The sequence below is a fragment of the Ammodytes marinus genome (genome assembly GCF_949987685.1).
Source record: "Ammodytes marinus genome assembly, chromosome: 1".
NCBI lineage: Eukaryota > Metazoa > Chordata > Actinopteri > Uranoscopiformes > Ammodytidae > Ammodytes > Ammodytes marinus.
This window is the reverse complement of record NC_137230.1, coordinates 28096149-28121470: the sequence shown is the minus strand read 5'-3', so window position 1 is coordinate 28121470 and position 25322 is coordinate 28096149. Positions and strand designations below refer to the sequence as shown.

At 39.5% G+C, this 25322-nt stretch overlaps 1 protein-coding gene across 5 annotated transcripts in view; it reads right to left on the bottom strand.

Moving 5' to 3' along the window:
* Nucleotides 1-24645, bottom strand: part of ppip5k1a (diphosphoinositol pentakisphosphate kinase 1a) — a 31261-nt gene extending 6616 nt beyond the window's left edge. Inside the window, exons 1-27 of one of the 5 annotated variants that reach the window (XM_080030335.1) lie at nt 24584-24645; nt 20086-20626; nt 18133-18328; nt 17642-17732; nt 17466-17551; nt 16431-16585; nt 15631-15732; nt 15032-15193; nt 14769-14890; nt 14551-14652; nt 13058-13144; nt 12898-12973; nt 12641-12750; nt 12303-12388; nt 12058-12183; nt 11166-11287; nt 10591-10773; nt 10036-10177; nt 9600-9823; nt 9117-9244; nt 8888-9002; nt 8682-8789; nt 8069-8197; nt 7843-7983; nt 7372-7465; nt 4955-5080; nt 467-526 (exon numbers count right to left, since the gene is read on the bottom strand). In XM_080030335.1, the coding sequence (XP_079886461.1) occupies nt 467-526; nt 4955-5080; nt 7372-7465; nt 7843-7983; nt 8069-8197; nt 8682-8789; nt 8888-9002; nt 9117-9244; nt 9600-9823; nt 10036-10177; nt 10591-10773; nt 11166-11287; nt 12058-12183; nt 12303-12388; nt 12641-12750; nt 12898-12973; nt 13058-13144; nt 14551-14652; nt 14769-14890; nt 15032-15193; nt 15631-15732; nt 16431-16585; nt 17466-17551; nt 17642-17732; nt 18133-18328; nt 20086-20229 (3217 nt within the window). In that variant the 5' untranslated portion in view covers nt 20230-20626; nt 24584-24645. The remainder of the gene's footprint in view (nt 1-466; nt 527-4954; nt 5081-7371; nt 7466-7842; nt 7984-8068; nt 8198-8681; nt 8790-8887; nt 9003-9116; nt 9245-9599; nt 9824-10035; nt 10178-10590; nt 10774-11165; nt 11288-12057; nt 12184-12302; nt 12389-12640; nt 12751-12897; nt 12974-13057; nt 13145-14550; nt 14653-14768; nt 14891-15031; nt 15194-15630; nt 15733-16430; nt 16586-17465; nt 17552-17641; nt 17733-18132; nt 18329-20085; nt 20627-24583) is intronic. The other 4 variants (XM_080030336.1, XM_080030337.1, XM_080030338.1 and 1 more) reach the window with 4 other exon arrangements.
* Between the last annotated feature and the right edge of the window lie 677 nt (nt 24646-25322).

Here is a 25322-nt window from a genome sequence, read left to right as displayed (position 1 = left end):
TGTAAACGCAAGCAGCAGCCAAAAGCTTATCATGGCTGCGACAGCCAAAGATCAATGGTAGCAGCAAATCATCTCAAGCAGAGTTCTGGGCTAAAAATCATCCAACACATCCAGCAGGTTTTGAACAAGACATCGAGAATAAAAACAGCATGTTGCTCCTCTGCAGTACCTCAATTATACTTGAAAACTCTTTGTAGTTTTCAAAAAATATCATTGGAGAGTCCACGAAGGAGCAAGTGTTACACAGGACATTTACAGGGAGCGGTATAGCCCAATATTAAGAGCAGACTCGCAGCCACCTCTCCAAAGAAAACACTGCTGAAGCCATTTTATGTGCAGATAAATCTGTGTCCAAGTTAACAAACAATTAGGACAGCTGATGTTATCTTATAAGCCCATTTATACAAAGCTGCAGCTGAACATTTGGTGCCAACACAAAACTGCATCAGTAGGGGGCCCACCATACCTTGCCCAGTGCACCAGAGAGTTGGAGCCACTGCTATGGCGGATGTGTCGTCTTGTGTTCCTGCGGTGAATAATATATTCAAGAGAAAAACATACTAATATAATGTTTGGAAATTAAACTGAATGTATGGTATAATATTAACAGGAAGGGCTTATTTTGTGGGGTATCTTGAATTTTCAACAAAAAAAGTGGAAATCTGACGTCGTGTTCGCACCGATAGGATGTCTCTCATAGAAACCTGCCACCGAAAATACGGTAAAAAGTGGATGAGCCTTTCCGCCAGTTTATTAACCAAGCATTCTAAACAATCCACCATTCAATCCAAAAGCAGAGAAGTTTTGACAAATATTTTGACTAACCAAACCTTGCCTTTTAAACAACTTTTATATCTTGCTGTTGCTTCCCTTCAGTATCATCAGCCATAGTCAAGAAAGTATCCAAAAATGTGAATTGAAACCACAGACATGATTATACCACTTCATTAATAATTAAATATTAGCTCTTTTTCAAGTCTTGACCACACTAGACAACCACATCTGAGCACTGAAAACATTGAAAAAGCATGTGTGTGCTTATGAATGAAAACAAGAACAGACCGATGTTTCTTTCAGCACAGACATAGGGGATGGTATGACCAATGCCTTAACCCTTCCCCTGTCGGATAAAGCTGATTCTGATTCAGTCAGCTGTGATCTAACTGTTCTCATCTTTTAATCCAAATATTACAAGCAGCCTTGTAAAACAAATCGCAGGTTAGCATCACAGAGATTCATTCAGAGGAAGGGTTAAACATTCATTAACTGTTGGTGGCGTTTTAACAATGAGCTCAATTCACATGGTCTACAATGATGGCAAACTATGTATTTTATGTAATTACTGTGTACACATGCACACAAGCGCAAACAAACATACACACGTCTATCCACTGGAAAAAACTAAAAAAAAAAATTGTATGCAGGATGTTAAACAGGGTTCCCACCCTTGGCTCAGTACAACATTTCATCATAAGACTCTTTAGTTGTTTAAAGAAGGAAATATGAATCTGGTTGCTATTACAAGTTCAAAAAGAGAAAGTAAATGGTATTCTCTTTTGTGGCTCAAGGTTTTCTTTCCCTGTAGACAAAAGAAAGCATAACACCTATGTTAAAGTCTAATGTTATGTTTCAAACACATTTACCACCAGTAGGATCAATCGTGAGGCACTAGTGAGTTTCTGCTTTGATTCGGAACCGTCTTTGTCTTTTGCAAGTCACCAAACTTTATGGAAGTTTAAGGAAGCTTATCACTCAAAGTATTTGAGAGGCCCCGCTACAAAATATCAAGCGGATATCTGTTATTACTTTAAAAAGGGAAAACACCAGCAGTGAAGCAGGGGAAACAAAAGTGAAACACTTTGTTCTGTGTGTTTGCGTGACGAGACTTAAAGCCCGGATAACTTGTATCTGAATTCTGAGTGTTCATACAGTATATCGGCTAAATACTTTCAAAAAGTTGACCATGGAACAGAAAAAGTATTGTCTGTGGCATGTACTCTACTTTTTGCTTACACTCTCATAATGCAAATCTCCACATTTTAAAGATGGGAGAAAGTCTGCTGTGCGACTCTACACCTGGCAGTGATGACTGAAAATGACGATGATAAGCAATTGCAAGCAATATCAATTTACTTTGCACTATTGGGTGAGTCTCTAGTACACAGGGAGAAGTGAATGAGTAGACACGGAAAAGGTAACTATAGTGACCATCATATCCTTTATAGAAACCAGGTTCCTCATACACTATGAAATCAAAATACTGCAGAAAGGCTAAAGTAACCCAGCAAGATATAAATGCTCTAACTGATGATCCATGCTCAGGTCATCTTGTACAAAGCAGGAAGACCAGAGCAGGGTATCCAATAATACTACTAAACTGAATCACAATGAGATTTTGATCACAAACAAATTCCAAAAGGCCACAATAAATAAGGGTACTACAGTGAATGTCAGAATTGTTGACTGCAGGTAGCTGGCACAAACGGTTAACAACACTTTGTTATTATCCACTGTAAAGAAAATATAGGATCATTCAGTGTATTAAAAATCTTTGTTTTTATCATTTATTGGTTAGAAGTGCCTTCAAATATATTCTTCCCTGCTAATATCCAATGTAAGAAGTGTGACAATGTCAATATTTTCCGCTACGCTATGAGACCTTTGTAAAAAATTAAATAAATTGCTGACATTCCCTGTCTCCTGATTTCACAAATCCAATGACCAGTGGGAACCCTGGTTAGAAAGAGAATGTCAGGTAGTGTTAGAAAGTCCAAAGCATATGGGAAAACAAAAAAATGTAAATCATTAGGGCCATGTGAAGAAGAAGAAAAAATCCAAGGTCAAAAAACTAAAGTTTGAAGACATGCAAGACAAAGGGAGGTGAAGTGGAAAAATACTTGAAAGAAGCAGACGTACCATTAGTCGGATACTTTGCAAACGACACAGAAAATCGTTTTACTGCCGGCATATTCAACAACTCTGAGGAAATAAAAAAATAAAAATAAAAAATCACTAGTGTTACTTTGAGCCACAGTAACTTGTATTTCATGTTTTGTCTTGTCCCTGTTCTGTTCTAATGTGGACGCAATAGTGCAAAGATCTACTAACACCTACACAAACTAGGGGGTTAAGAAACTAAAAAAATCTGTTCCAGTTTAAGAAGAAGTCCTTACTTAAGTTGTCCTTAAAACAGAAATATTTGATGTTTGAAGATGGCTGAGGGGCAGACACACAGATGGAATATCTTCTGATGACAAAGTGAGATGAAATGTTTGAACTTAGGAGGTGGAGAGTTCACACCAAGAAATACAAACAACTTTGGAAAAACAAGTCAGATATTCAGGTCTATTTATTCTCTGCAGGGTTCTGCCCGCTTGACATCTAACTATGACAAGATAGACGACGGTCCCAGGAAATAGGTCAATGCTGTTCAGCCTCTTTGTCATATACTGACACACAGAGACAACACTGAAAAAGATCAACTGGTGAACCTGACCGATTTTAAGATGAGTCAGCATGGAAACATTTCTATAATGACACCAACACCACACTCACAGAGGAGCATTCACAGGAACAGCACAGTTTGTGCGATTGCTTCAAGGGTAGAGTGCTTACTTTGGTTCTTGAAAATGAGGTGTAACAAGATGGATGACAAAGAACAACAGCAAGGCTACATATGATACAGCCAGGAGGGTGACAGCTGAGAAGAGACGGCGTGTCTGAATAATACCACAGTGACACCTCCTGGACGATATGACAACAAACATCAATGTCAACTTCACAATCAGGGACAAGCAGGGTGGCCATGTTTTGATGTGCCATTCATTTATTATTGACTGCCTATGATCTATTTTCGCATCAAATATTATTCAAAAATCTATTTGAATAATATCTGCACAGTTACAGCCCTAGTCTTTTAATATCATCAGCGGAGGCCAATTCATTCAGAAAAAGGTGCAAAAAAAGTGGATGACAGTGGATGGTGAGAATGTCAAATTGCTGTATGACTTCTGCTTTCAAGTCACGATATATTACTGAGTTTAAGAAACATCACAGCATCTTATTTCTCTTGTAAGTATCCCAGATGTAAATGTCAGTAGCCAGTAGGTCCTGATTGTACTCTACATCAAACCTAGTTTGTAGTTTTCACTGCTATCATGGGAAAATGTGACACTGAGCAGACATTTATAGAAAGTCAGTGCAGCAATGGACCATGCAAAAAAAACAAAAAAACATTGGAAGACCGTGACTTTGAGAATGAGGGCAGTTAACAGACAAAACTGATGAGCAGTTTCTTCATACATGAAGTAGTTCTCAAGAATAATAAAATATAATAATAATAAATCATGTGGTATGCTATCAGAGTGAACAAAAATGTATCAAGCTTTCAGTAACATCTCAAACTACTTTCAAAATGCTTGGTAATGATTTGACAAAAAAAATTGGGTTCTCCCATAGTAAAATTTGGCTTTGGCCCTTATGTGGTTTCCACACATTACACAGCTAACTTTTGTTTAAATTTTTTTAATTAGGTATGAGGTGGCATGCATACAAACTGCTAAAAACAATACACCAATTCTACTCAAAGTAGTGTGAAGGGGGGGGGGGGTGTAAAAATCCAGTTGTTTAGGTGGCTAGAATGAATTTGGAGTCTAAAATAACAGAATTAAGCAAAAGCATAAAACATTGGCATAACACTTTCTTCCAGGTCAATTAAGTTCTACTGCTGCTATTTGAGACATTCTCTGAATACTGTAATCAACACTTTTTCATAGTTACCCTATGTATGGTACATGTTTTTACTTAATGTTTTATTTGCCCAGTTTCCCCACAGGGCTTCACTCCGGATGTCCATTCAATGTTTCACATTTTAGAACTATGAGGATATGTGTAAGACACTAATCTGCTGTTGCCCTGGGCAGTTTTGTGGAGGAGCGCGGACTCAAACACGTACCGTCTTTGTAGGACAGACTGCCAGCTGAGAATTTTTTGCGATGTGCGCGAGCGTAGTCCTGGAGGTTAGGGGCGCTAGAGGACCCACCTAGGACAGTGGTGCTGAAGAGGCCGGCGCACTGAGAGCCTGCGAGGGGGGCGGGGGGTTAGTTACCACTAAATATCATGCTGTTACTAAAACAACTCTCCAGAGAGACAGAGAAAGAGAGAAAAGGAGACAGAGAAACAGAGAAAGAAAGACAGAGACACAAGACCCAGAGACCATGCATCTCGTACAGACATCTTTCCCCATCTCTGCACTCCTCACAAGAGGCCGAAGAAAGGTCTTCAAGTTTAGCCTCTATGTCAGGCGATGGGTTAAAAAGGAAAAATCCACCCTGAAATCCAAGCCCTGTGTTTGAACCAATTTGTGACACATTCAAAAGGTCAATTTTGTCATTAAATACTCTATCCACTGATCCTCTCTTTCTTTGCATATTGTTTTCTTACATTCCCCAGAAAGATTTTCAAAATTAATTTTTCCAAAACAGAGGGGGGAAAAAAAGAGTAGCAAAGAATAGAGGAAATAGTTAGAGGCAAAAGGAACTAAATTGATCTGATTTTTCAATATAAAAAAATTAAAGCACTGAACGGCAGCTCCGAGAAGAAATGCTTCTTCTTCAACTATGAGGGACTGACAGTAAACATTGTATATGCTTGATATAGTTCAACATATCCCATCAGACTGATAAGAAGAACTATCCACCAAACAACAAAATGAACACAGAAATACAACTTGGGTGGATTTTTCTTTTAAAAGCCACTACATCAAGGCTAAACAGCAGAAGGTTCCGTCATTCCATCGGGATTATGTTAAAGGGGAGAAACATCGGAGGCTCACTGTGATCGAAAGAGAAGTCAGTAACATTTTCATCTTTAAGGAGTTGCAATAAGCTAAATACTTGCTTGCTTAAAACTCAGTAAAGAATCTGAAAAGGCCACTAGTGCAATTATTTAAAGATTTGCAAAACATTTAGTTCAAATGAATGAAATGGTGAAGAAAATCTCACAGTTAACTAACTTCATGATACTAACAAATGTATGTTGAGATAATTTTTTAAACACTGGGTTCATCCTCCCAGACAAAGATTAACCACATTGTTGTTATCAATATAAATTTCAAATGAAGATCATCCAAGAAGAATTATTTTTACTCCAAAATGACAAACACTCTCTATCCTAAAACATATTGTCAGATGTAAAAGTCCTCTTTTAAATCGGATCTAAATCCTAAAAGAGACATAAAATGTAGTCAGCATTTAACATTAGTCAGTACGTCAGTACGAGAATGTATTGACACTAGGGTTGCAAAATTCCGGGAATTTAAAAAAGTTGGAAACTTTCCATGGGAATTAATGAGAATAAACAGGAATTTACTTAATTTAAAGCAACCCAAATGCACTAAATCCTTCGTCCTGTGTTATTTCAGTCCTGGCAAACATTCTAGTAAAAAGCAGTTTTTTCAACTAAGTTTTAGAATACCGGTATTTATGAACATTTAATTTCAAATCTGATTTTTTTAAAAGCTTACGTATTGTGACACCCAACTTGATATCTTATATTGATTTTTACTAGACCAGGTTTACAGAGGCTTAAACAGTGATTTTAAATATAATTGGGGAAAATATATTTTAGCATAATCTTGACTTGAACAACCAGATTTCATGCAAGTACACTTGGCAAGTTGCACATAGCACACTGCTTACTGCAGGGGTACTGAGGCCACGCCCCCTACATGCACTGTGCATTCCTCCATCACATGGGGGGCATCTTACTTTATTTATTGAATGGGTGGGGTCAGACAGATGAGTAATATTTTACTCAACATTTATCTCTTTGTTGTTCAGTAAAATTATTGATTGTTCATAAAATAATCAACTTGATAGTTCTTGTTCAAGTTCTACTTGCAGATAAATCTGTTCAAATGTAATGTTTTTTTTAAATTGTATAAGTTTGCATGGATGTCTGCCTATGACAAAACATTATGTTTAGATTTATGTTTGGATATGAAAAAAAAAACATTTAAATTACCGCCATTTAGTTAATTCCTATAATTTCCAATTTTGCATATTCCCAAAATACCAAGTTCCTGTGGAAAGTTTCCGGAAATTTACCGGAAAGTTTCCACCCTAATTGACACACACACAAAATGTATTGACACACTCACAAACATGTATATCTCCATCTGGACAAATACTGTAAAGGCCAGATGCCTGCATGAATTTCTGCCCAGGGAAAACAGCTCCATGGGTCTATTATTTTCATTAATAATTAAAAAAAGTTCAGCTAATGAAATCTGTCCTTCCCCTCCCACTCAGCCATTTCACACTGTCAACTATACACACTGTTGCCATGGAAACTGGGCATTATATTACATACCTAATCCACTCTGTTTCATCTCAGGGGATTGGCGTGAGCAGAGTGAGAAGAGGCGATAACTTCCCACTTTGGAGGAGGATGTCTCCGACAGAACCTGGTAGAAAATAAAAACACACATACACAACCCTTAGACAGTGGTAACAGGTGAGCATTAGCGTATTTGATATCATGCACAAGTCTTGTGGCTGCTAGTTCGAAAGACTAAAATATGACCTTCGACAAGATGAGAGGCCAAAACCACACAAGAGAAGCCATGGGTCTATAAAAACACAACGATTAAATAATAGACAAAAATAACCCATTTCTGTGGAGGCAAGTGGCTAACCAACCTAATGATTGGATGCTTTAAAGTGTTTTTCGTGGACAAAACTAAATGTAGTCCAAAATTAAAGAAAATTTGTTTTGGAAACAAAATTCTGCCGTCATGGCTTTTGCTTCTTCCTTACGAATAGATGGATTAGTCTGAATCACCTCCATGGATCCAGTCTTATGATTGCGTATGAGTGGGGACTTCCTCTGAATGGTGATTGGCTCAGACAGCGGCACGGCGCGGTCTGTCTCATCTCGTGAAAGGTCCTCCAGGCTGCCGGGGTCGGGCTGTTTCTGCCCGTTCTAAATGAGCAGAGAAATGGAGAGGATACACATGCTGCTATCTGCAGGACAAACACACGGTGGAAAGGCTGCCATGAGATACTACCTGTCGTGCTACCTCTGCAGAAGCGGGCCTGAAGCCGAACCCTGTCGGTGCGTTCTCCTCCTCCTCCACGCCTTTGACTCCGGGGCTGAAGTGAAGCTCTACGTGGAAGCGCTCCTCTGAGGAGATGTCCTAACGGAGATGTTAAGACATATTTTTTAGACATTTTCCAATACCATCTCTACATACAGTATATCATACTAAGCAGCCATGCAAGAGCTCGTCCTGTATAAAATACACTCCATCTTAGCAGCATAATGATCAAGAACTGTCAGATGGAAAAAATAAGTACAGAATGGTGCAAATCTGAGCAGGCGTTAGATCACAATTTCTGGTACTTTCAGTTTGTAATAACCAGTAGTATGGAGACATTTCAGTTGGTATAAATATATTGGGGTTTAGAACTAATAACAGACAAATGTATGTAGCAGGTGCTTCAAAATCTCAATAATCTCTACAAAAAGGAATTAGTGGAGAAAGAATAAATGTTATATTATGTACTTAAATGTTTCATTCATGCAACCTTTAACTTAGATATCAATGAGAAGTACCCTGTTTAACCCTGTTACCTTAAAAAATAAAAACAAACAAACGAAAAGAAAATGAAACCCACTACCTTATTGTTGTCTTCATACAGCATGATGACAATCTGAGTCATGTAGTTGAGTTCAGAGACAGCGCTGAGGTAATCCATGGCACGCTTCCACTGCTGGTCCTTCCCATACTGACAAACACACAAATATAGAAAATCTCAGTTTCAAATTTTACTCACATCTGACAAACATTCAAAGAGGTCTGTAGTGTTGATTTATGATGACTTACATCAAGCAAGCCTCCGTATCGGAAAATGCTGAGCAGGGAGTGAACGTGACTCTCACTCGTGAAATATAACCGTGTTCTGACATGGCGCCCAGGAGACATCACTCCGCGAGAGTACCTGCAAGCAAGACACCACTGTACTCGATGCTGCAAGATGTTCTCAACACTCAGTCATTACAGTTTGCATCATGTCTTTCCATTTGAACAGCTTTGTATGGAATCTTAGACTCACAGAGGGTGCAGTTTGTTGACAGACTCATCCTCGTGGGTCCTCTGCAGGTCCAGCTGGATCTTTCTAACTAGCGGGAGGCAGTAGGCATATGCTATGTCCAATTTCTCCACTTTATTTATGCCATATTCCTGCAAAAACACAGAAGAGTGTTTAAATTACTACACTGATGCTGATGTGACAATACCTCACAAAATCTTCAGGGTGTTATTTGCTTAACACTATATAAAAACTGTTCAGTGGATTCAAAGATGTATTCACATGGTAATGCCAGAGAAAATGATAATTACATAGAAAATAAGGTTAAATCGGCGACAACTCATTATTTTAACGCATAACATAATCTCTCAAATTTCCAGGCATGTTTGCCTTTATCTTGAGTTCCCAATCTCAGAGAGAAAAAAACTAAACAATCTCAAGAATTTTTTTTTTTTTTTGCAGATGTCCAAATGTAGCTCTGCTGTCCCTTTTCCTCCCATCTCTTACCTGTGGGATAACAATGTCGGCCAAAGCGCGAGACAGTCTGAACAGCTCCAGTGTGTCCTCCAGGCCCAGAGTAGCGTTGTGGATGACATCATACTTCACACAGTCGTAAATGTCAGGGATTTTACTGATGTCGTAACGGCCGTTCTTCATGCGGAAGTCTTTCTCAAGCTTGGACCAGCGCTGCAGCATCAGCTCTAGTGTCTCACTGTGGTACAGCTGCAGGTCTGGTGAGAGAGAAGATGATTTCAAGATTTTCAATTCATGTCTTATTGATAATCGAAACTCGAGTTGATTTAGAAGATAGTTCCAGTTAGTTAGTTAGTTAGTTACTGTTGTAGAGTGTCATGGTATTGATTCTGCAAAGACTGTGCTGTTGGGCTTTTAAAAATCTTACAACCTCTAGTTCTTTCTCTGGCTGACAGTGGATTTTGCTCACCAGCTGACGTGGGGTCCTCCATCCTTTTGCGGATCTGTGATGTGAGGCTCTGAATGAGGGCATAGACCTCGTCACATGTGGCCACAGGGTTCTGGACTATCTTCATTGAATTTACCAAAGAGGCAGCACTGTTCGGGGCCAGCTGTCACACACACAAAAGGAAAAGTAGAAAGCATTTCAATAAAAAATTACAGAAAACAAATGAATACCAATTACTATTAAATCACAAATACCTCAAAAAGCTGTGTGATTGTCATTTGATTTCATTGAGCAAAATAAAGAAATTATTTATTTGAAAACCGTTAGCTCAAGAAAATATAATCCTTTCTGCTTCCTCTAAATGATCAAAGGAGATATGTTCCAAGATAATTAGGTAGCCTGGTTTAAAGGCTACCCCTTGTCTCTACATATCAACCTCACATCTACTTTCCATTTAAAAACCACTGGCTGCACACAAGTCTATAGTTTGTGTTGTAATGTTGTGTTCCTCCTTTCCTCCTCAGGCCCTCACACAACAGAAAGATGTTTGGCCGTAAACACAGTTTTGTTAATCACCCTATCAAAGTCATCGTCTGTGAAGTCCCTGTTTTTCTGCAGAATGTCATGGAGGCGGGCCTTTACGCGGTGCTGGCAGCTGCTCAGCGAGTCGCTGTCGTTGTCCAGCAACCCGTTCATGTTGGCGCTCTTCACCATCTGCACCAGGATGGGGGTCAGCTCGCCCTCCAGAGCCAGCAAGCCCTGCTCACAGACACACACACAAAAATGATGTGGTAATCTGTGACTTGACCTAGTTAACATGATAATTAGATAATTTTTCAACAGCATGTCCAATACTTTGACATCTTACAACTAACAATTTACAACTAGCATGAGACGTTTTACTGCAAGGAAGGACACAGAATACCATGACATTTTGTGAGATGACTGATGTTGTTGAAACCGTTATGTTCAGTTCAGTTTCACTTTTGTAAAAATGTAAACAGCTGACAGTACTGGGCTCTAAAGAAGCTATTCATAAAATTAACTAGTCAAAGGTCAAATCATTTTGTAAGTATCAATGGTGATACAGAGCAGCAGAAAAGACATTGTTTTCCTGTATGCAGCTCTTAAAATATAAAAAGACTGTATACCTTTGCGAAGGCCGCGGCTGTCATCTGCACCCTGCCTTCATCAGACGCATATATCTTCAGGTCATGTCTGTAGGTGCTGTGTAGCCGCAGTAACCCACAGCCTGGAAATCCAGCATAGTCTCCTACAAAAACAAAGTGCCAACATCAATAAAAACAAAACGTTCTCGCTGGTTTAAAAGTCAAAGCAGACTTGCTGCAAAAAAAGAAGTTCCACACATTTATCTGGACAATTATTTTTGCAGAAAAAACACAGTTTGTGATAAAATATGAACACATTGGTAGCTTAATTGCCTGACTTTACATTGTAATTATGGCAGTGACTTCACACTTTGAATTATTGCTACTTGAGCTGCCACTCTGTGACCCTTACCCTTGTTTTCTGTGCTTACATTTCCATCTTAACAAGTGAGGTTCTCTCGTCAAGAGTATCTGCACATGTATCTGCCTTTGGGCTACAGTCCATTGTCTTAGTATATATGTTAATGATGCTCTACTTTAAAAGGTTTTAACATTTCCTTAACCATCTCTATTATATTTTATCTCTATTACCAGCTGGATACTCAAACGTTTCCATGACAAAATGAATACCAGTATGATCCTGGAAGGGTAGGTGGTAGTAAAGGGTTAACAGGAAGAGGAAGAAATAATACTACGTGATATCTATATTTTTTTTAAATATTTTTTTTTGTTATTTTTATGCTTTATTGATAGTGTAGAGACAGAGTTGAAATGGGGCAGAGAGGGGAGTGACATGCAGAGAACGACCGCGGGCTGGAATCGAACCCGGGTCCACTGCTGGCCGAGGCCTATGGGGGGGACGCCCTACCAACTGAGCTAAGGGCGCCCCCCTACGTGATATATTTTCAGTAGGACAGAATGTGCTGTCGCTCACCTTGCCCTCCAGGGTACATACAGCGGAAGGCCCTTCCCAGCTCCTCAGCCTGTACTCTGCCAGCAGGAGTCAGCTCTCCTCCCCACTTCAGCACCAGCAACAGAGACGGAGCGTCCTTACGACAGTCTGAAAACCCAAACCCGAAGAACTGCACTTAAAAGTCCATTCAGTATTTTGACCAGCTTAAGCTTGGTTACATTAAAGTTAGCATAGGAGGTAAAAACATTGCCTAAGTATCATCCTACCTTCTTCCTCACTTGAAGTTTTGGGCTGCCCATGGGGCAGGTAAGTTAGTTGCACTTTTCTGTTGATCCCAGAGAAGTGGCCATACCTTAATTGGTAAGGAAATAAAACAAATCTGGACTGATTGAAAGTAAATGGAATGATTGAAAGTAAACTTTTAAGATTTCCATAGTTTCAAGGTTTGCTTAACAACTAGTATGAATTGAACAAATATGCCTCTTATTTTTGCAGTCTTTAATGATTTGAATAATTTTGCTAAAGTGACATTGAAAATCAATTAAATGAATATGAGAGTGAGGACTAGTGGTAAATAATGTGACCCAGTTTGCTTGTAACTCACATTTCCAGAACAGTCTTCAGCTGCTCCAGTTTGGACTTTTTCTCTTCTATCTCGCAGTCATTGTGCTGTCCTAGTTCTGCCAACAACTGCCGTGTGATGTCCAGCACCTCCTGTGAGGTTCAGAGTAGCAAGTGGCCAGAGAATTTAAATCAGCTCACATAAAGTTAAATCAGACACTCGCAGGCTGGAAGATATGCAATTTAGATATTACAATGTAAGAGCTTCCTAACCATTACCATTGTCTGCCTTTTTGTTACCTGCAGCTGTTTTGGCTTCTTCAGCTTCAATTTGCCGGTTTTGTATCCTCCGTACTTATCAAATAGATCAAAGAACCTGGGTGAATAAAAAACAAGCTTTGCATTATTCAAAAGTCAGGTTTTTGCAGTTGTAAGGAAGGCAACAACAGAGATGACCTACATGGGGTTGCGAACTTCCATCTTCATCTTCTGTTTGGGTGTTCTGTCTCCATGTCGGATGACAGCGATGACACAGCGAAGCTCCATCCTAAATAGTGCAATAGTAAGTAAACGGCAATAGCAACAACCCATGAATGCACTTTTATGTATATTATTCAACAGTTAGAAATCATGCAACTGCAAACAACATTCATATGTTATGCAGTTCTTTCCCAAACTGTGAAACTGATGTACGAGAACAATCATAATCTTAATAGACTAGAAAGGGACAAATAAAAAGGGTGCATTTGCACTAAGAGCTAACACACTAACCAGTCTATTTGTGTTGGGATTGCAGTCTGCAATAAAGCAGAAGGAGGAAGCTGTTTTATTGATTGGAACTTCTTTTAAATTATTGTAATTTTAAATTCAAGCTGCTGGAGACTGCAGTCTGTACAGCAGCTACCATGACAATAACCAAGCTTTGGCAGATTTCAACAGGTAAAGACAGTTCCAGGCAGTGCAACATGTGTATTGTATGCAACAATGTGTCTGTTTGATTTGGAAAAAATGGTCGTCTACAAAACACCACTTCATGTCATCCTTTTTGCACTGCATCTTCAGTGGTTTACAGTAATAACATTTTCTCAATTCTTGACTTTGAATTAGGGCTGGCCCGAATACCATTTTTCAGGCTTCGAATATTCCTTGGTTTTTCCGAGCGAATATTCGAATATTCGTTCCGGAAAAACACACCATCAAAAACAACATAAAAAAAAAAATTAAAAATTAAAAAATTTTTTTTTTTTTTTTTTTTTTTTTTTAAACGTTAATAATCCCTATATATTCCCTGGAACCGATTTTGATAGTATCTGCATATTTTGTTGAAGATTTACGCGCTCGGAGGTGAAGTAATGGTTGCGCTATGACACTTAGTGATGTAATATCCTCCTAAATGAGCAATACTACAACTACTACTACAATATTACTAACTTGTATTTCCAAATATAAAATTATTTGATGACATTATATTGCAGTACTAGCTTCTTGCAAAAAAAATTAAATAAATTATAAAAAAAAAAAAAAAAAAAAAAAAACGAAGCTCCGAATACTAATTTAAGCTCCGAATACTAATTTTCCGAACGAGTATTCGAATATTCGAATAATTCGGGCCAGCCCTACTTTGAATGTGCAGGTGCAACTTGCGTGCTAAAAATAACGAGTGCAACGTAAAGTGGTAAATAAAAGAGTCACAACAAGCATACAGGAGTGTTTAGTGATTAGTTTATCTTCTTGCTGCCAGCAGAGGCACGCTATTGCTACCCTTAGCTACCGTCGCTGGAGCTATGCTAACCCGGATGAGCGTCAAAAATGCACGCACTGGTTTCAGTGGCCTAAGATTGAGCCGGAGAGGTGTTGAACAATTCCATTAAGTATCACCCAAAATAAATATAGGTACATATCCACTGCAAAAAAATATTTCTAATCTGTTTTTAGTGTACTATTTTGACTCACATGGTCCCTGATGTAGTGGGAACGATGGGGATGTCCTCTGCCTCTGTAGGGATGGACCAAGGAATCTGAAACTGAGGAGCCAGCTCTCGCATCACGATGTTCCTAAAGAGCCATTTAGATACACAAATTCAATCCACAAATGTGAACCAGAAATTAACCAAAGAAATCTTAGGAGAAAAAAGGAAAAAGAAAAAGACAAAAAAAATAAACATGATTACCCGAGGATCTTGGCACAGTCGTCATAATACTTCATTGAGTTCTTCACAAAACTGAAACCATTGACATCGCACACATAAGAGTGTCCATTGGCGCGAAGAAGGTCGAAGCCACACACCGTTTGCTGCATTGAGAGGAGAGGAGAGGAGGATACATTTCCTTCACTGACGTCAAAGCGTAACAGTATCAGCAATTCATCTCCACAATTAAGGAACAAGTTAGAATGGGACGAATCTGACTTCATCAACACAATGCTTTTGCGTACCTTGAATGCTAGGCAGACCTTACGGGCCACCAGTTTCTCCATGGCTGAGAGCATGACAGGATAGCGCACTTCCTTCCCCTCACTGTCTCTTTCCACCTTCCCGTCCAGAGCAGGAGACTTCCGAGCCTCAGCGTGAGCATAGTCTGGCCCCACAGTGTACACCTGAAGTCAAATGAAACACACCAAACATCTTCTCTATCAACTTCAATCCATACGTAGAATTGTGGAATTCATTAACATTTACCTAGAATTCAAAAGTGAATTGATTTTATTTTCAGTGTATTCAACACTGTAAGCTTAAGGTTACACAAAATGTGCCTTGGGACTTGTAAAAATCTTCAACTTTTTAAAGCAAATAACTGATATTTTGTGATGCAGTTGTAAAGAAGTCTCATGCCGATCCAATGGGGAAAAAAGAATGGAAATTTTACTTCTAGGATCAGGGGCGTCCAAAATAGCTATTCCCACTTTGCAAATCTATGTATATATCTGCCAGAAAGTCATAAGGGCCATAAATGCATTTATACCATCTCAGAAATATATCACTCAGACATTTCGATTCATAATGTTCAATATTCAATATTTAGTCCATACTCTACCTTAACATCGGTGCCATCAGTGGGCATGAACTCTTCATAGATGTAGGAGCCCGTCTTCCGAACGTTGGTCTCTGGTGAGTACACACTGCTCCGGCTGCCAATCTACAGGAAACACAGGGCAGGAAAAAGGTTATCGTTCCAAAAACACTGCTGTTTGACACAGGTGTATTATTAATGGAAACTGAGACACAAGTGCAACTGTGCACAGTCTCATTAAGAGCCATTAAAATGTGAGTTAAAGGCTGCAGCTTCATGTTTGACAACAGCCTGCCTGATTTATGCTTATGCTCTTTCTCTGGCACAGCAATGGGCTTGTGTACCATTACAAGAGAAGCAATTAAGTGGTGCAGGTTAATGTCTGGTGTCTTGTAGTCTGTTCAGTTGATTAACAGTTCCCATTATTACCTAACAAATAAATGAAAAGTTTATATTCAAAATGTCAAGATCAGCCAAGGATATACTTTTTCAATAGAACATGGCTGGTTCTACTTCAGGCACACTTGGATCAGGGAGGGAGTCCAACACATAAACGAGAGTTAAAAGATGTACTGGCGTATCACTGTAACTCTATCTGTGCACCAATTTGTTTTAGCAACAACATCATAGACTAAGTATTTGTATCATGGTCGTTATGTCATCTGTACACTGGTATTGACAGGAAGGTTTCTGGGTGTTGCAGATAAGATTGGACATTTGTTTGTAATTCCCCAGTTTCATCCCATCTTGCCACTGGTCTTTCAATTGAATTAGTGTTGGATTTTTAGACTAAAAAAACAAGCCAGCATGGACAAAGCAAAGACCTTTCTGAAGAGCCGCTGGCTGCCACCACCAGCAGAAGTGGGATAGTAGATGTAGACGTTGTGGTCCTCAGCACAGACAGGCTTCTCAACAAAAGGCTTCTGGAATATCTCTCCGTTCACCTCCACATGGTCATCTCCTTCCACCAGGTTACATTCTGAAACACACAGCAAATGTGTCTGTTGGCAAATGAAACCCCTTTTCATTAACCAGTTTATTATACAGAGATGAAGCTAGGGCCTCGCTTCCTTTGGGTGTTTACACTTGAGCCCTGTGAAGCAGCTCTGCACTCCCAACAATGAGACGCTCATTGGTTGTTATCGCTGCCAAGGAAGGCAGAGACCTGAAACATCTGGTCACTTATCAGACTAGGCACTGTCTCTACGTGACTGTGTAAAAACAAGGCTTGAATGCCAGACCCCTCTTACCACAGCAATTAAGTATGGTACACTTGCAACTACTTCACATTTGATACTATGTTTAGCCACAGGCTAAATTAAAAACCAATGCAGTCTTAAATTAGTGGCCTCAAGATACTGCATGGAAAGGGTATGTAGGGCTGGTTTCTGAGAGCTTTAAAAGGTGGATTCTGCGATTCTGGCGAATGCTTGTTGTCAAAATTACTTTTGTCAAAATCAGTGAATATCTATTTGCATGGTGTGTGCACTGAAACAAATCTGGTATAAATACACAGCCCAGGCTTTGAAAACTGGTATGTTAACAAAGGGCATGTAAACAAAGGGGGCCCACCGTAGCAGGCAACAAGCCCGTTCACAGAGTATAGGCTGCGTGTAACACAGATTTTTTCAGCTAACACACAGTATAGGCATGTAGCGGATTGTGAGTAAATATCCCATGATTTTGGAAACAAAGCAATTTTGACAACAAGCATTCTCCAGAATCACTGACTTCACCTTAAATAATTAAAATAAAAGGTGTAGATAAGTCAATTTTCAATTTTGTTTTCCGATGTGATGTTAAATGTAGTAATGTAAAAAATTATATATTGAATATTACTAATGAGCTAGCAGACTGACCTTCTGGTTTATCTGGGTCACGGTTCAGCACAGCATAGCGTGGTAGATCAATCCCTTCCTCTTGCAGGATACGATACACCTCTCTCCTGTTAATAGAAAATAAATATAGAAATAAATTAAGTGTGCATTTTCTTTTTCTCAAATGACATACTGTTATGTAGGGAATGTGGCAGAACCTGTCTTGTATGTAGTACTGCATGTTCAGGTCATTGATGTGCAGAGGGTTTCTCAGTTTGGCATAGTTCACCGCCTTATCCAGTGGGAATCCTGGTTTATAAATGAAATTAATAAATTAAGCTTTTTAGCAGCAGGGGAAAAAGTTCAGAGCTATGGCTATGGAGACATTCTTACAGGAACCACAAATACTTGAGATACTGTTGACTCACAAACACAGAATGCACAACACTGACATTGTATTGCTCTGTGTTCAGTGTGTAACTCTTATGCCAATGGCGAAGAAGCCCATGTGATCACCCAGACTAGTTGTAGTTGTAAAAGAAGAATGTGTTTGTAGATGTATTTGACATTGTAGGATGCAGATTTCAACAATGTACAGCCACATCAGTAGGAAAAACATCAAACAGTATTCACACGAAACAAATGAAAACAACAAAAATCATTGTGTGTGTGTGTGTGTGTGTGCGCGCCTCAATGTGTCTGTCTGTACCTTTGGAGTGGAAAGAGATGAGGCAGTCACAAAGAGGCCATTTGTCCACGTCCTCATTGAGGATGGTGTCCTCTGGAAAGATGACCACGGTGATGTACTCAAACCTGCACAGCCTCTCCAGGATCTGGGTCATTGGCTTGGACTTGGACTTCTTCATCATGCAGCAGATCCCCACCACAATTTGTCGCTCCGGGGGCTGAACAAGGGAGAGGAGAGAAACGTTTTCATTGACGCATATATCTCCTATCATTATAAAAGCAGCCTCTTCTGTCATCATTACAGTTAAAATAAGAAAGCCAGGCCTCCAAAAACAAGGTGGGATGTTGATGCCTGCTTTATGCCCTGCTGTGTGAAAGTGAGGATATCAAATTACCAGGGGCCTCATTTATAAAGCTTGCGGCGCACAAAAACCTTGCGTAGACGGGAAGAAATTTGCGGGAAAATGTGCGGTGGCAAACGTTGGTATTTATAAAGACATTATTTGCGGAGAAGTGTGCGTATTCCTACGCCAACCTTCGACCATGCGTAGAGCCTAACGCAAGGTTTTCCTGACTCGGGGAATCAGCGACACTCAATGGCAACACCACGAAATAAAGCTCAGTCATCAGAAAAACACAGACAAATTATGCTTGGCACCCAATATATTTAGTCAATAAAATATATAAGCTTACCTATAGTTGTGAATATATGGCTACTGTAGTCTATGGCATGCAGTTGTGATGTAGTTTGAATTACTTATCAAGTAGCCTAGGTCTACATGTTTTGGTTATATTTTATAAGTTGAATCTTATAGCGCTACTTTATAATAATATCCTATACGTCGGGAGGTGTTTCCGTGAGTGGCCAGCGGGAGAGCAAATTTTAAGAGGTGTGTAAAAAGTAGTTTTGTACAAAGTTAAGCCCAACAGATATTAATTAAAACTGTAATTTCGTTAGATAAAATCATGTTATGAATTTAGCAAATCATTACACACATCTATTTCCCATAACAATTCACCCTGGAAGATATAACTATAATCTGACGTTGTTGGAAATGTGTGGATCTCACGGGAGATAAACAATTCTCTCGAATTGACTATAGGCATTATTTCACTTGTCACACCATATTTTATATAGGCCTACATATAAGACTACAGGTAGGCCTACGCTAATACGTGATATTTCATACAGTACAAAGTTGGGCGAAACTGCTTTACAAAGACTACAACGACTGTGCCAATCATGATATGTGATAAGCGCGCGGGTGTGTATGTGTGTGCCAGTTTCTTCAGCACATGCACGACGTCACAGGCTTTCTTCCTTCACAGTCGCTTTCTTTGCGGCCGCGTTGCCTCCCTTTTTTCCTCATGTCAGTCAAAATTCCGTGCTTATTAAGTGCGTCATCATATTCAGGAGCTATTTAGCATTCGCCATGTATGGTAGATTGTGGGATGAAACTGGGAGGTGAAGTGGGAGGACACGGGGTGGAGATCGTCTGCGCACAATTCACCGCAGGTGGGTATTTATAAAGGGAAGATTGCGTGCAACTGTGCGCCGCACAGTTTTATAAATCTGAATTTTTTTTTGCGCAGCACCTTTATGGCTTTCTGCGGACGCAATGTTTTAGGATGGTTTCTACGCACACCGTTATAAATGAGGCCCCAGGTCACTTCAGGATGTAAACCCACTGAATGTCTAAATATAACATTGATGACACCTAGTGGTAGTGAAATGATCTGGTGCCGGTCAAAAACATTACAGACATTAACCAGATCTGTTGGAGCTCTTTTGAGAAAACCATGCTGTGCTTGAGAAATACTAAAAAGGGTGCACAACTTAAGCTGAAAGCCCTGATCTGAGCCTCTAAACTGACGCTTTTTCCCTCAGCTAGCACGGGCTACTATGTTAATAGTTAATTACTATGAGCAATAGATTATAGTGAAGAGGCAATATCATTTCACACGAGTCCCCCACCGAGTCTGTGTCTTCGTCGTCTTCATATAGCTCCATGTCTGTCCTCATGCTGTCTTCCAGGACCTCGCTCTCATCGTCCTCGCAGCCCACGAAGAATCTGGGAGCGCCACGCCGGCTCTCGCCCGGGCTGTTGGTCTCTGACATCACAGTCCCCCGCGGCAGCCCTCAGCGTCCCACCGCGCCATGGTACACCAACACACTGGAGGAACGGGGCCGTCGACGGGAGGGCCCGCGGCCTGGGGACAGGGACAGGTCCACTCTGCCTGGGCTGCACAGCAGAGATGGTAGGTGAAGGTGTGCGAAGCAGAGGAGCGGAATGAGACGGAATGAAGGGCGCTCAATTGAAAAAAGGTTTTGTTAAGGAGGTCAGTCCAATGCAACGATTATGTCGTCACTCGTGTTTCTCATTCTTCATTTAGCAATTTCACATCTCATATGACTGCCTCGGGTCCCTCAAGAGTCTTCAGCAATTTGGAGGCTGCAGCTCAAAGGATCTGATGATGACAGTCCTTTCCTCCATTTGTATGCAAGACCGACAGTCCTGCAAGAGAAACAAAATATTGAACATTAATTATGCAGTTTTGCCTCTTAATGTAAGGCAATGCCCCTCAATCAAAGTTAGTTTCACTGTGCTCAATAGCCATTTAAAAAAAACATGCTGTACAAGCCATATTCATGTGTGTTTACAAGTGGGAGCAGGTTTGAAGGGAATGTTGGTTCATTCTACCAAATTGGTCAACTAGGTCAACTTTTAAACATATATACTTAGTCGTGTCGGAGCCATATATTTTAATTCTTGGCATGTCATTTTATTTTGTTTACTATATATCTTGCAGTATTATTTTGGACACTTGGTGGCAGTCATTAGATGAACAGGGTTCTTTATGTAAGAGCATAGATGACAGGAAATGGAAGAAATCCACAGAAGGAGAGCACACAGTTCTCAGCAAACCATGAACAGAGCAACGCGCTACAACTTGCAGGATTGGAAAAACCTGTTACATAAAGGTTTTGTACAAATACCCTATCAATCATCTTACACTGCTTTTTTTGGAATGTTAGTACGAGATGTAACGCAATTTTTAGGTTACGTTACATCTATCATGGTGAATTATTATGATCAGCTATGGTAAAACAGACCCGTTATAAATCCTTTTGCATCAAATAACATAGGAGGATTGAGAAATTATGATATTTTATTTTCCAACACAGTCTCATTACACCAAGCTGGGTAGGGGGGTGGGGGGGGGGGGTCGTTTAGTTCTAAAAAGAAAAGAAAAACACCAACATGTCCGACAATGCAAATCTCAGCCATCACTTTATGGAGAAATGGCTGTGTGCTTGAGCAATAACTGTACTTGTACTTACTCTGCTGTTACACATTTAACCCTGACGCTGCAGTCTGGTGGTGCCAAACAGCAGGGATCTGCATTTTCATCACCACTAAACATTAACCAGTCATGATGACAGAACAGGCAGTGGACGTTTGTCACACTGTAGTGTAGACAAGCCCAAAAAACTACTTATTACACTCTGGCACACTTCTAGACACCCATCTGTAAAAACAAACCGCTTCATCAACATGCACAGTCACTCAAAAGGTCAAGACTGGCTATTTACAGTGAAAAATAGTGCCTGTTTGCAGCTACGAGCCCAGAAGGGGTCCCAACAAGATAACAAGCAAACACATTACTGTCCAAAGCCCAGGGGATCTATAACTGTGGAAAAACAAATAGACAGAAAAAAGGCAAAAAGTTCCCACTGCTGAAGTTGCTTGTTTAGTTGATGGTGAACTAAAAGCTAAAGTCTAATATTCTTGGTCAGAGTAAAGCATGTATGCAACATTTTATTTGGACTTTTCCCACTATTTTTGAACATTTTACAGAAGATTAATCAAGAAGACAATCCAACAAATAAATGAATAATAGAAACAGATTGTAAACATTGACCAACGATCAGTTCATAAAACTTTGTAACTGTAGAAACGGTTAGGCCTCCTTCTTTCTCCCACCAATTCAATGTTCTTGGAAAAGTGACATTAATAGTGGCGGAAAATGTTTTTAGTAGACTGTGAAAGTAGGATTTGATAAATGATGTCTTTCCATTTTATCAGACATACTTTAGTTTGACGCCCTGGCGTGGTTACACATGTGAACATGCATTTACACCATTTGAAATAAGAAAGCAGGGATTAATTTCCGTAGAGTGTGTGGCTGTTTAGTATGACTACATAATAAATGTTTAACTGCTGCTTGGTTCTAGTATACAGAACTTCATTCTTACTTCCATTTTGGCACGGAGTTGATTTAAAATAAACTCTTTCCATGACTAAGTGGATTAGTGTTTCAGAGCTTGAGCATTTAATCTCTTCTATTACACCTGCTTACTCAGGCATTGAGCAGAGCCATAGCAACCACTGAGGACACCAAGTTCATGTTCTCTTTATTTTTTTATGGGACTTTGGGGGTTCAAGCACCCTGGGTGCAGTTTACATTCAACAAGATCAAGCTAAACACAGCTGTAGTGAAGTGAAAACCCTGTCCCTAGTTATATGACAACTTTAAGGAGCTAAGAAAAACACATTTTGTAAAAAAAAAAAAAAATAAGAAAAAAGGTACAAAAATAGCAAATAAATGTCTACTAAAGTTCACAAGGCCCAACTAGTAACAAGACATCACGTCTTGTTTGCCCAAAAAACAGTGACAAACTCAATTATATATATAACTTGTGGAGCTGGAACCAGCTTTTTTTTCCCTAAAGATGAATTGATTATCAGAATAGTTGCCAATTAAAACCGATATAAATTATTGAACTAATGGTTCCAGCTCCAAAGCCAAAAAAGTTTGTGATGCAACTGAATGATAACAGGCTGGTATTTTCCTCTATAAAATAAATAAAATAGTAAAGCCTGACCAACACTTCCAAATAACAAGTAGATTTTGTCTGAAGTTCAATGATGAAACAGAGCCAAGGATATATTTACAGCATTCACTTCTAATCCAGCTTCCTCCCTTTGACTGCCTCACTGCCGGACTATCTGGATCTCCTTTGCACCACCACCATTTCGTTCACAAACTTGCCCTGTCCTTGAATTCATTTTCTTCTTGACTCCTGAACTCCAACCTCTACCCAACTTGAACCAGATGACTCTGGAATTCCTGCTGGGGCAGGCTCAGGCTACTCCTCCTTTTTAAGTTGTGAGTTTGTAGACAGTAATGTATTGCCAAATCTTGATTTTAAAATAGCCACGTGCCCTCAGTGATGTGTATAACTTCCCTTGTTCATTGTGAAGACTGACCTCTATAATCTTTAGACTCTGTGACTTTGCATTTGACTCCCGCTTTGAAGAATAAATGTATAAAAGGATTCAGAATTTAACAAACAGAACTTTACTCCTTGCACAGTGCAGAAGCTAAGAAACAGCATATAATACTGAAACTAACGCCTTGAAATGAAATATTTTAAACTATAATTAAGTTTGGGGATGCAACTAATGAAGATTTTAATTTCAAATGAATAGCCTGATTACTTTCTCCATAAAATAACTGGTCTATTAAATGTGGGGAAGAAAAGTGAAAAAATCCATGTATTGAGGTCCTGGGGATATCGTAAATTGTTTGTTTTGGAGGATTAACAGTGCAACCCCCCTCCCCCAAACACATTTTAAATCAGTATTGTATGACACAGACAAAAGAAGCAGGATATTTGTTGGAAAAGAAAACAGTTATTGACACATTTGTATGTTATCTAGTCGTTTCAGAGTAAAATAGAACATGCATACATACAAACTATTGTATCTTATTAGGTCTTAAATCTGAATGTTCTGCAGGGGGCTAAGGCTAATAACTACATAATGTGCTGTGCTGTTTACCGGGGCAGCACAAGTGTCTGCAGACACTGTAACTTTGACAAAATCTGAATGTGCACAAATACACAACTACCTAGAGAAAAACAAGTTGCACCTGATGGTCCAGAGGAGAGTGGGCTGACATTTTTAGCTGTATAGAGTCAAGACACACATACAATTGGACTAAAAATAACCTTACAGTTACTTATGTTACCATATACCACAGATTGAAGTTACTGTTGCATTGCTTCTTCACGTCATTTACCGTTAGTGCGATGTTATAGCAAATGGATGTTTGACACGAAAACGTCGTGTTTTTGAAACGTTGACTAGAAATAATACATCAATTAAATAGCTATATATTAGCAAGCAAACACAATATTGACCGTCGAAAACAGTTGTTTGAGTAAAGAAATATCGTTATTTGGCGAATAAATTGGCGTTAGCTGTCTTTTTAATTTTAGCAGTGCAAAAAACATTTAGCATAGCTAATGTTAGCGTGCGGCTAGTACCCCGGCTGGTTTCGGCGATGTAAACAAGTCTTCCAGAGCCATTTTGTTCGTTGACAAATTATTAATGTTAACGCTTCAGACTGGAGGTGTGTCGCTGATATTTTTATGGCCAGCGGATAACATTAGATTATGAACTCACAGTGTTGATGGAAGGTTTGCATCGCAGCCATCAGCTCGCTTCCTTTACTCTGACAGTTTTGCATATGAAACCAATCTGACTTTCTAACTCTGACGCACGGGCGGTCACAATCTGAAACAACCAATGAGAAAGGAGAACGATACAGAGAAGGCGTGACGCAAAAAACCTAAGCCAATAAGCAACGACAAAATCTCAGATCTTGGAGAAATTCTTTATGGACTGATAAGATTCAAGATTCAAGATTACTTTATTTTTGTCCCGAAGGAGATTTGTCTTAGACGTACAGACTGCTGCATAACACATAACACAACAAGACAGTAGAAAAATAGAATACTATATAGAAAAATACAGTGCCTAGCACACAAGTGCTGACAGTGCAATGATAAAGTACATACATACATACAGACATACATACAGACATACATACAGACATACATACATACATACAGATCCACAAATGTCATTCTACTAACGGCCTGAGTTCAACAGAGTAACGGATAGTGGAATGAATGAAAATTTATACCTGTTCAAATATCTTTTCTTGCATTTAACTGGGACTCTGTACCGTCTGCCTGAGGGTAGCAGGTCGTACTCAGAATGTAAGACATGAGAGGGGTCTGCAATTATTTTCCTAGCCTGTCTAAGTACTGTTTCCTCAAATATTGCTTGGAGAGTGGGGTGCTCCCTCACTCCCATCACTTTCAATGCTGTGAGAACCAATCTGTTGATTTGAGTCTTC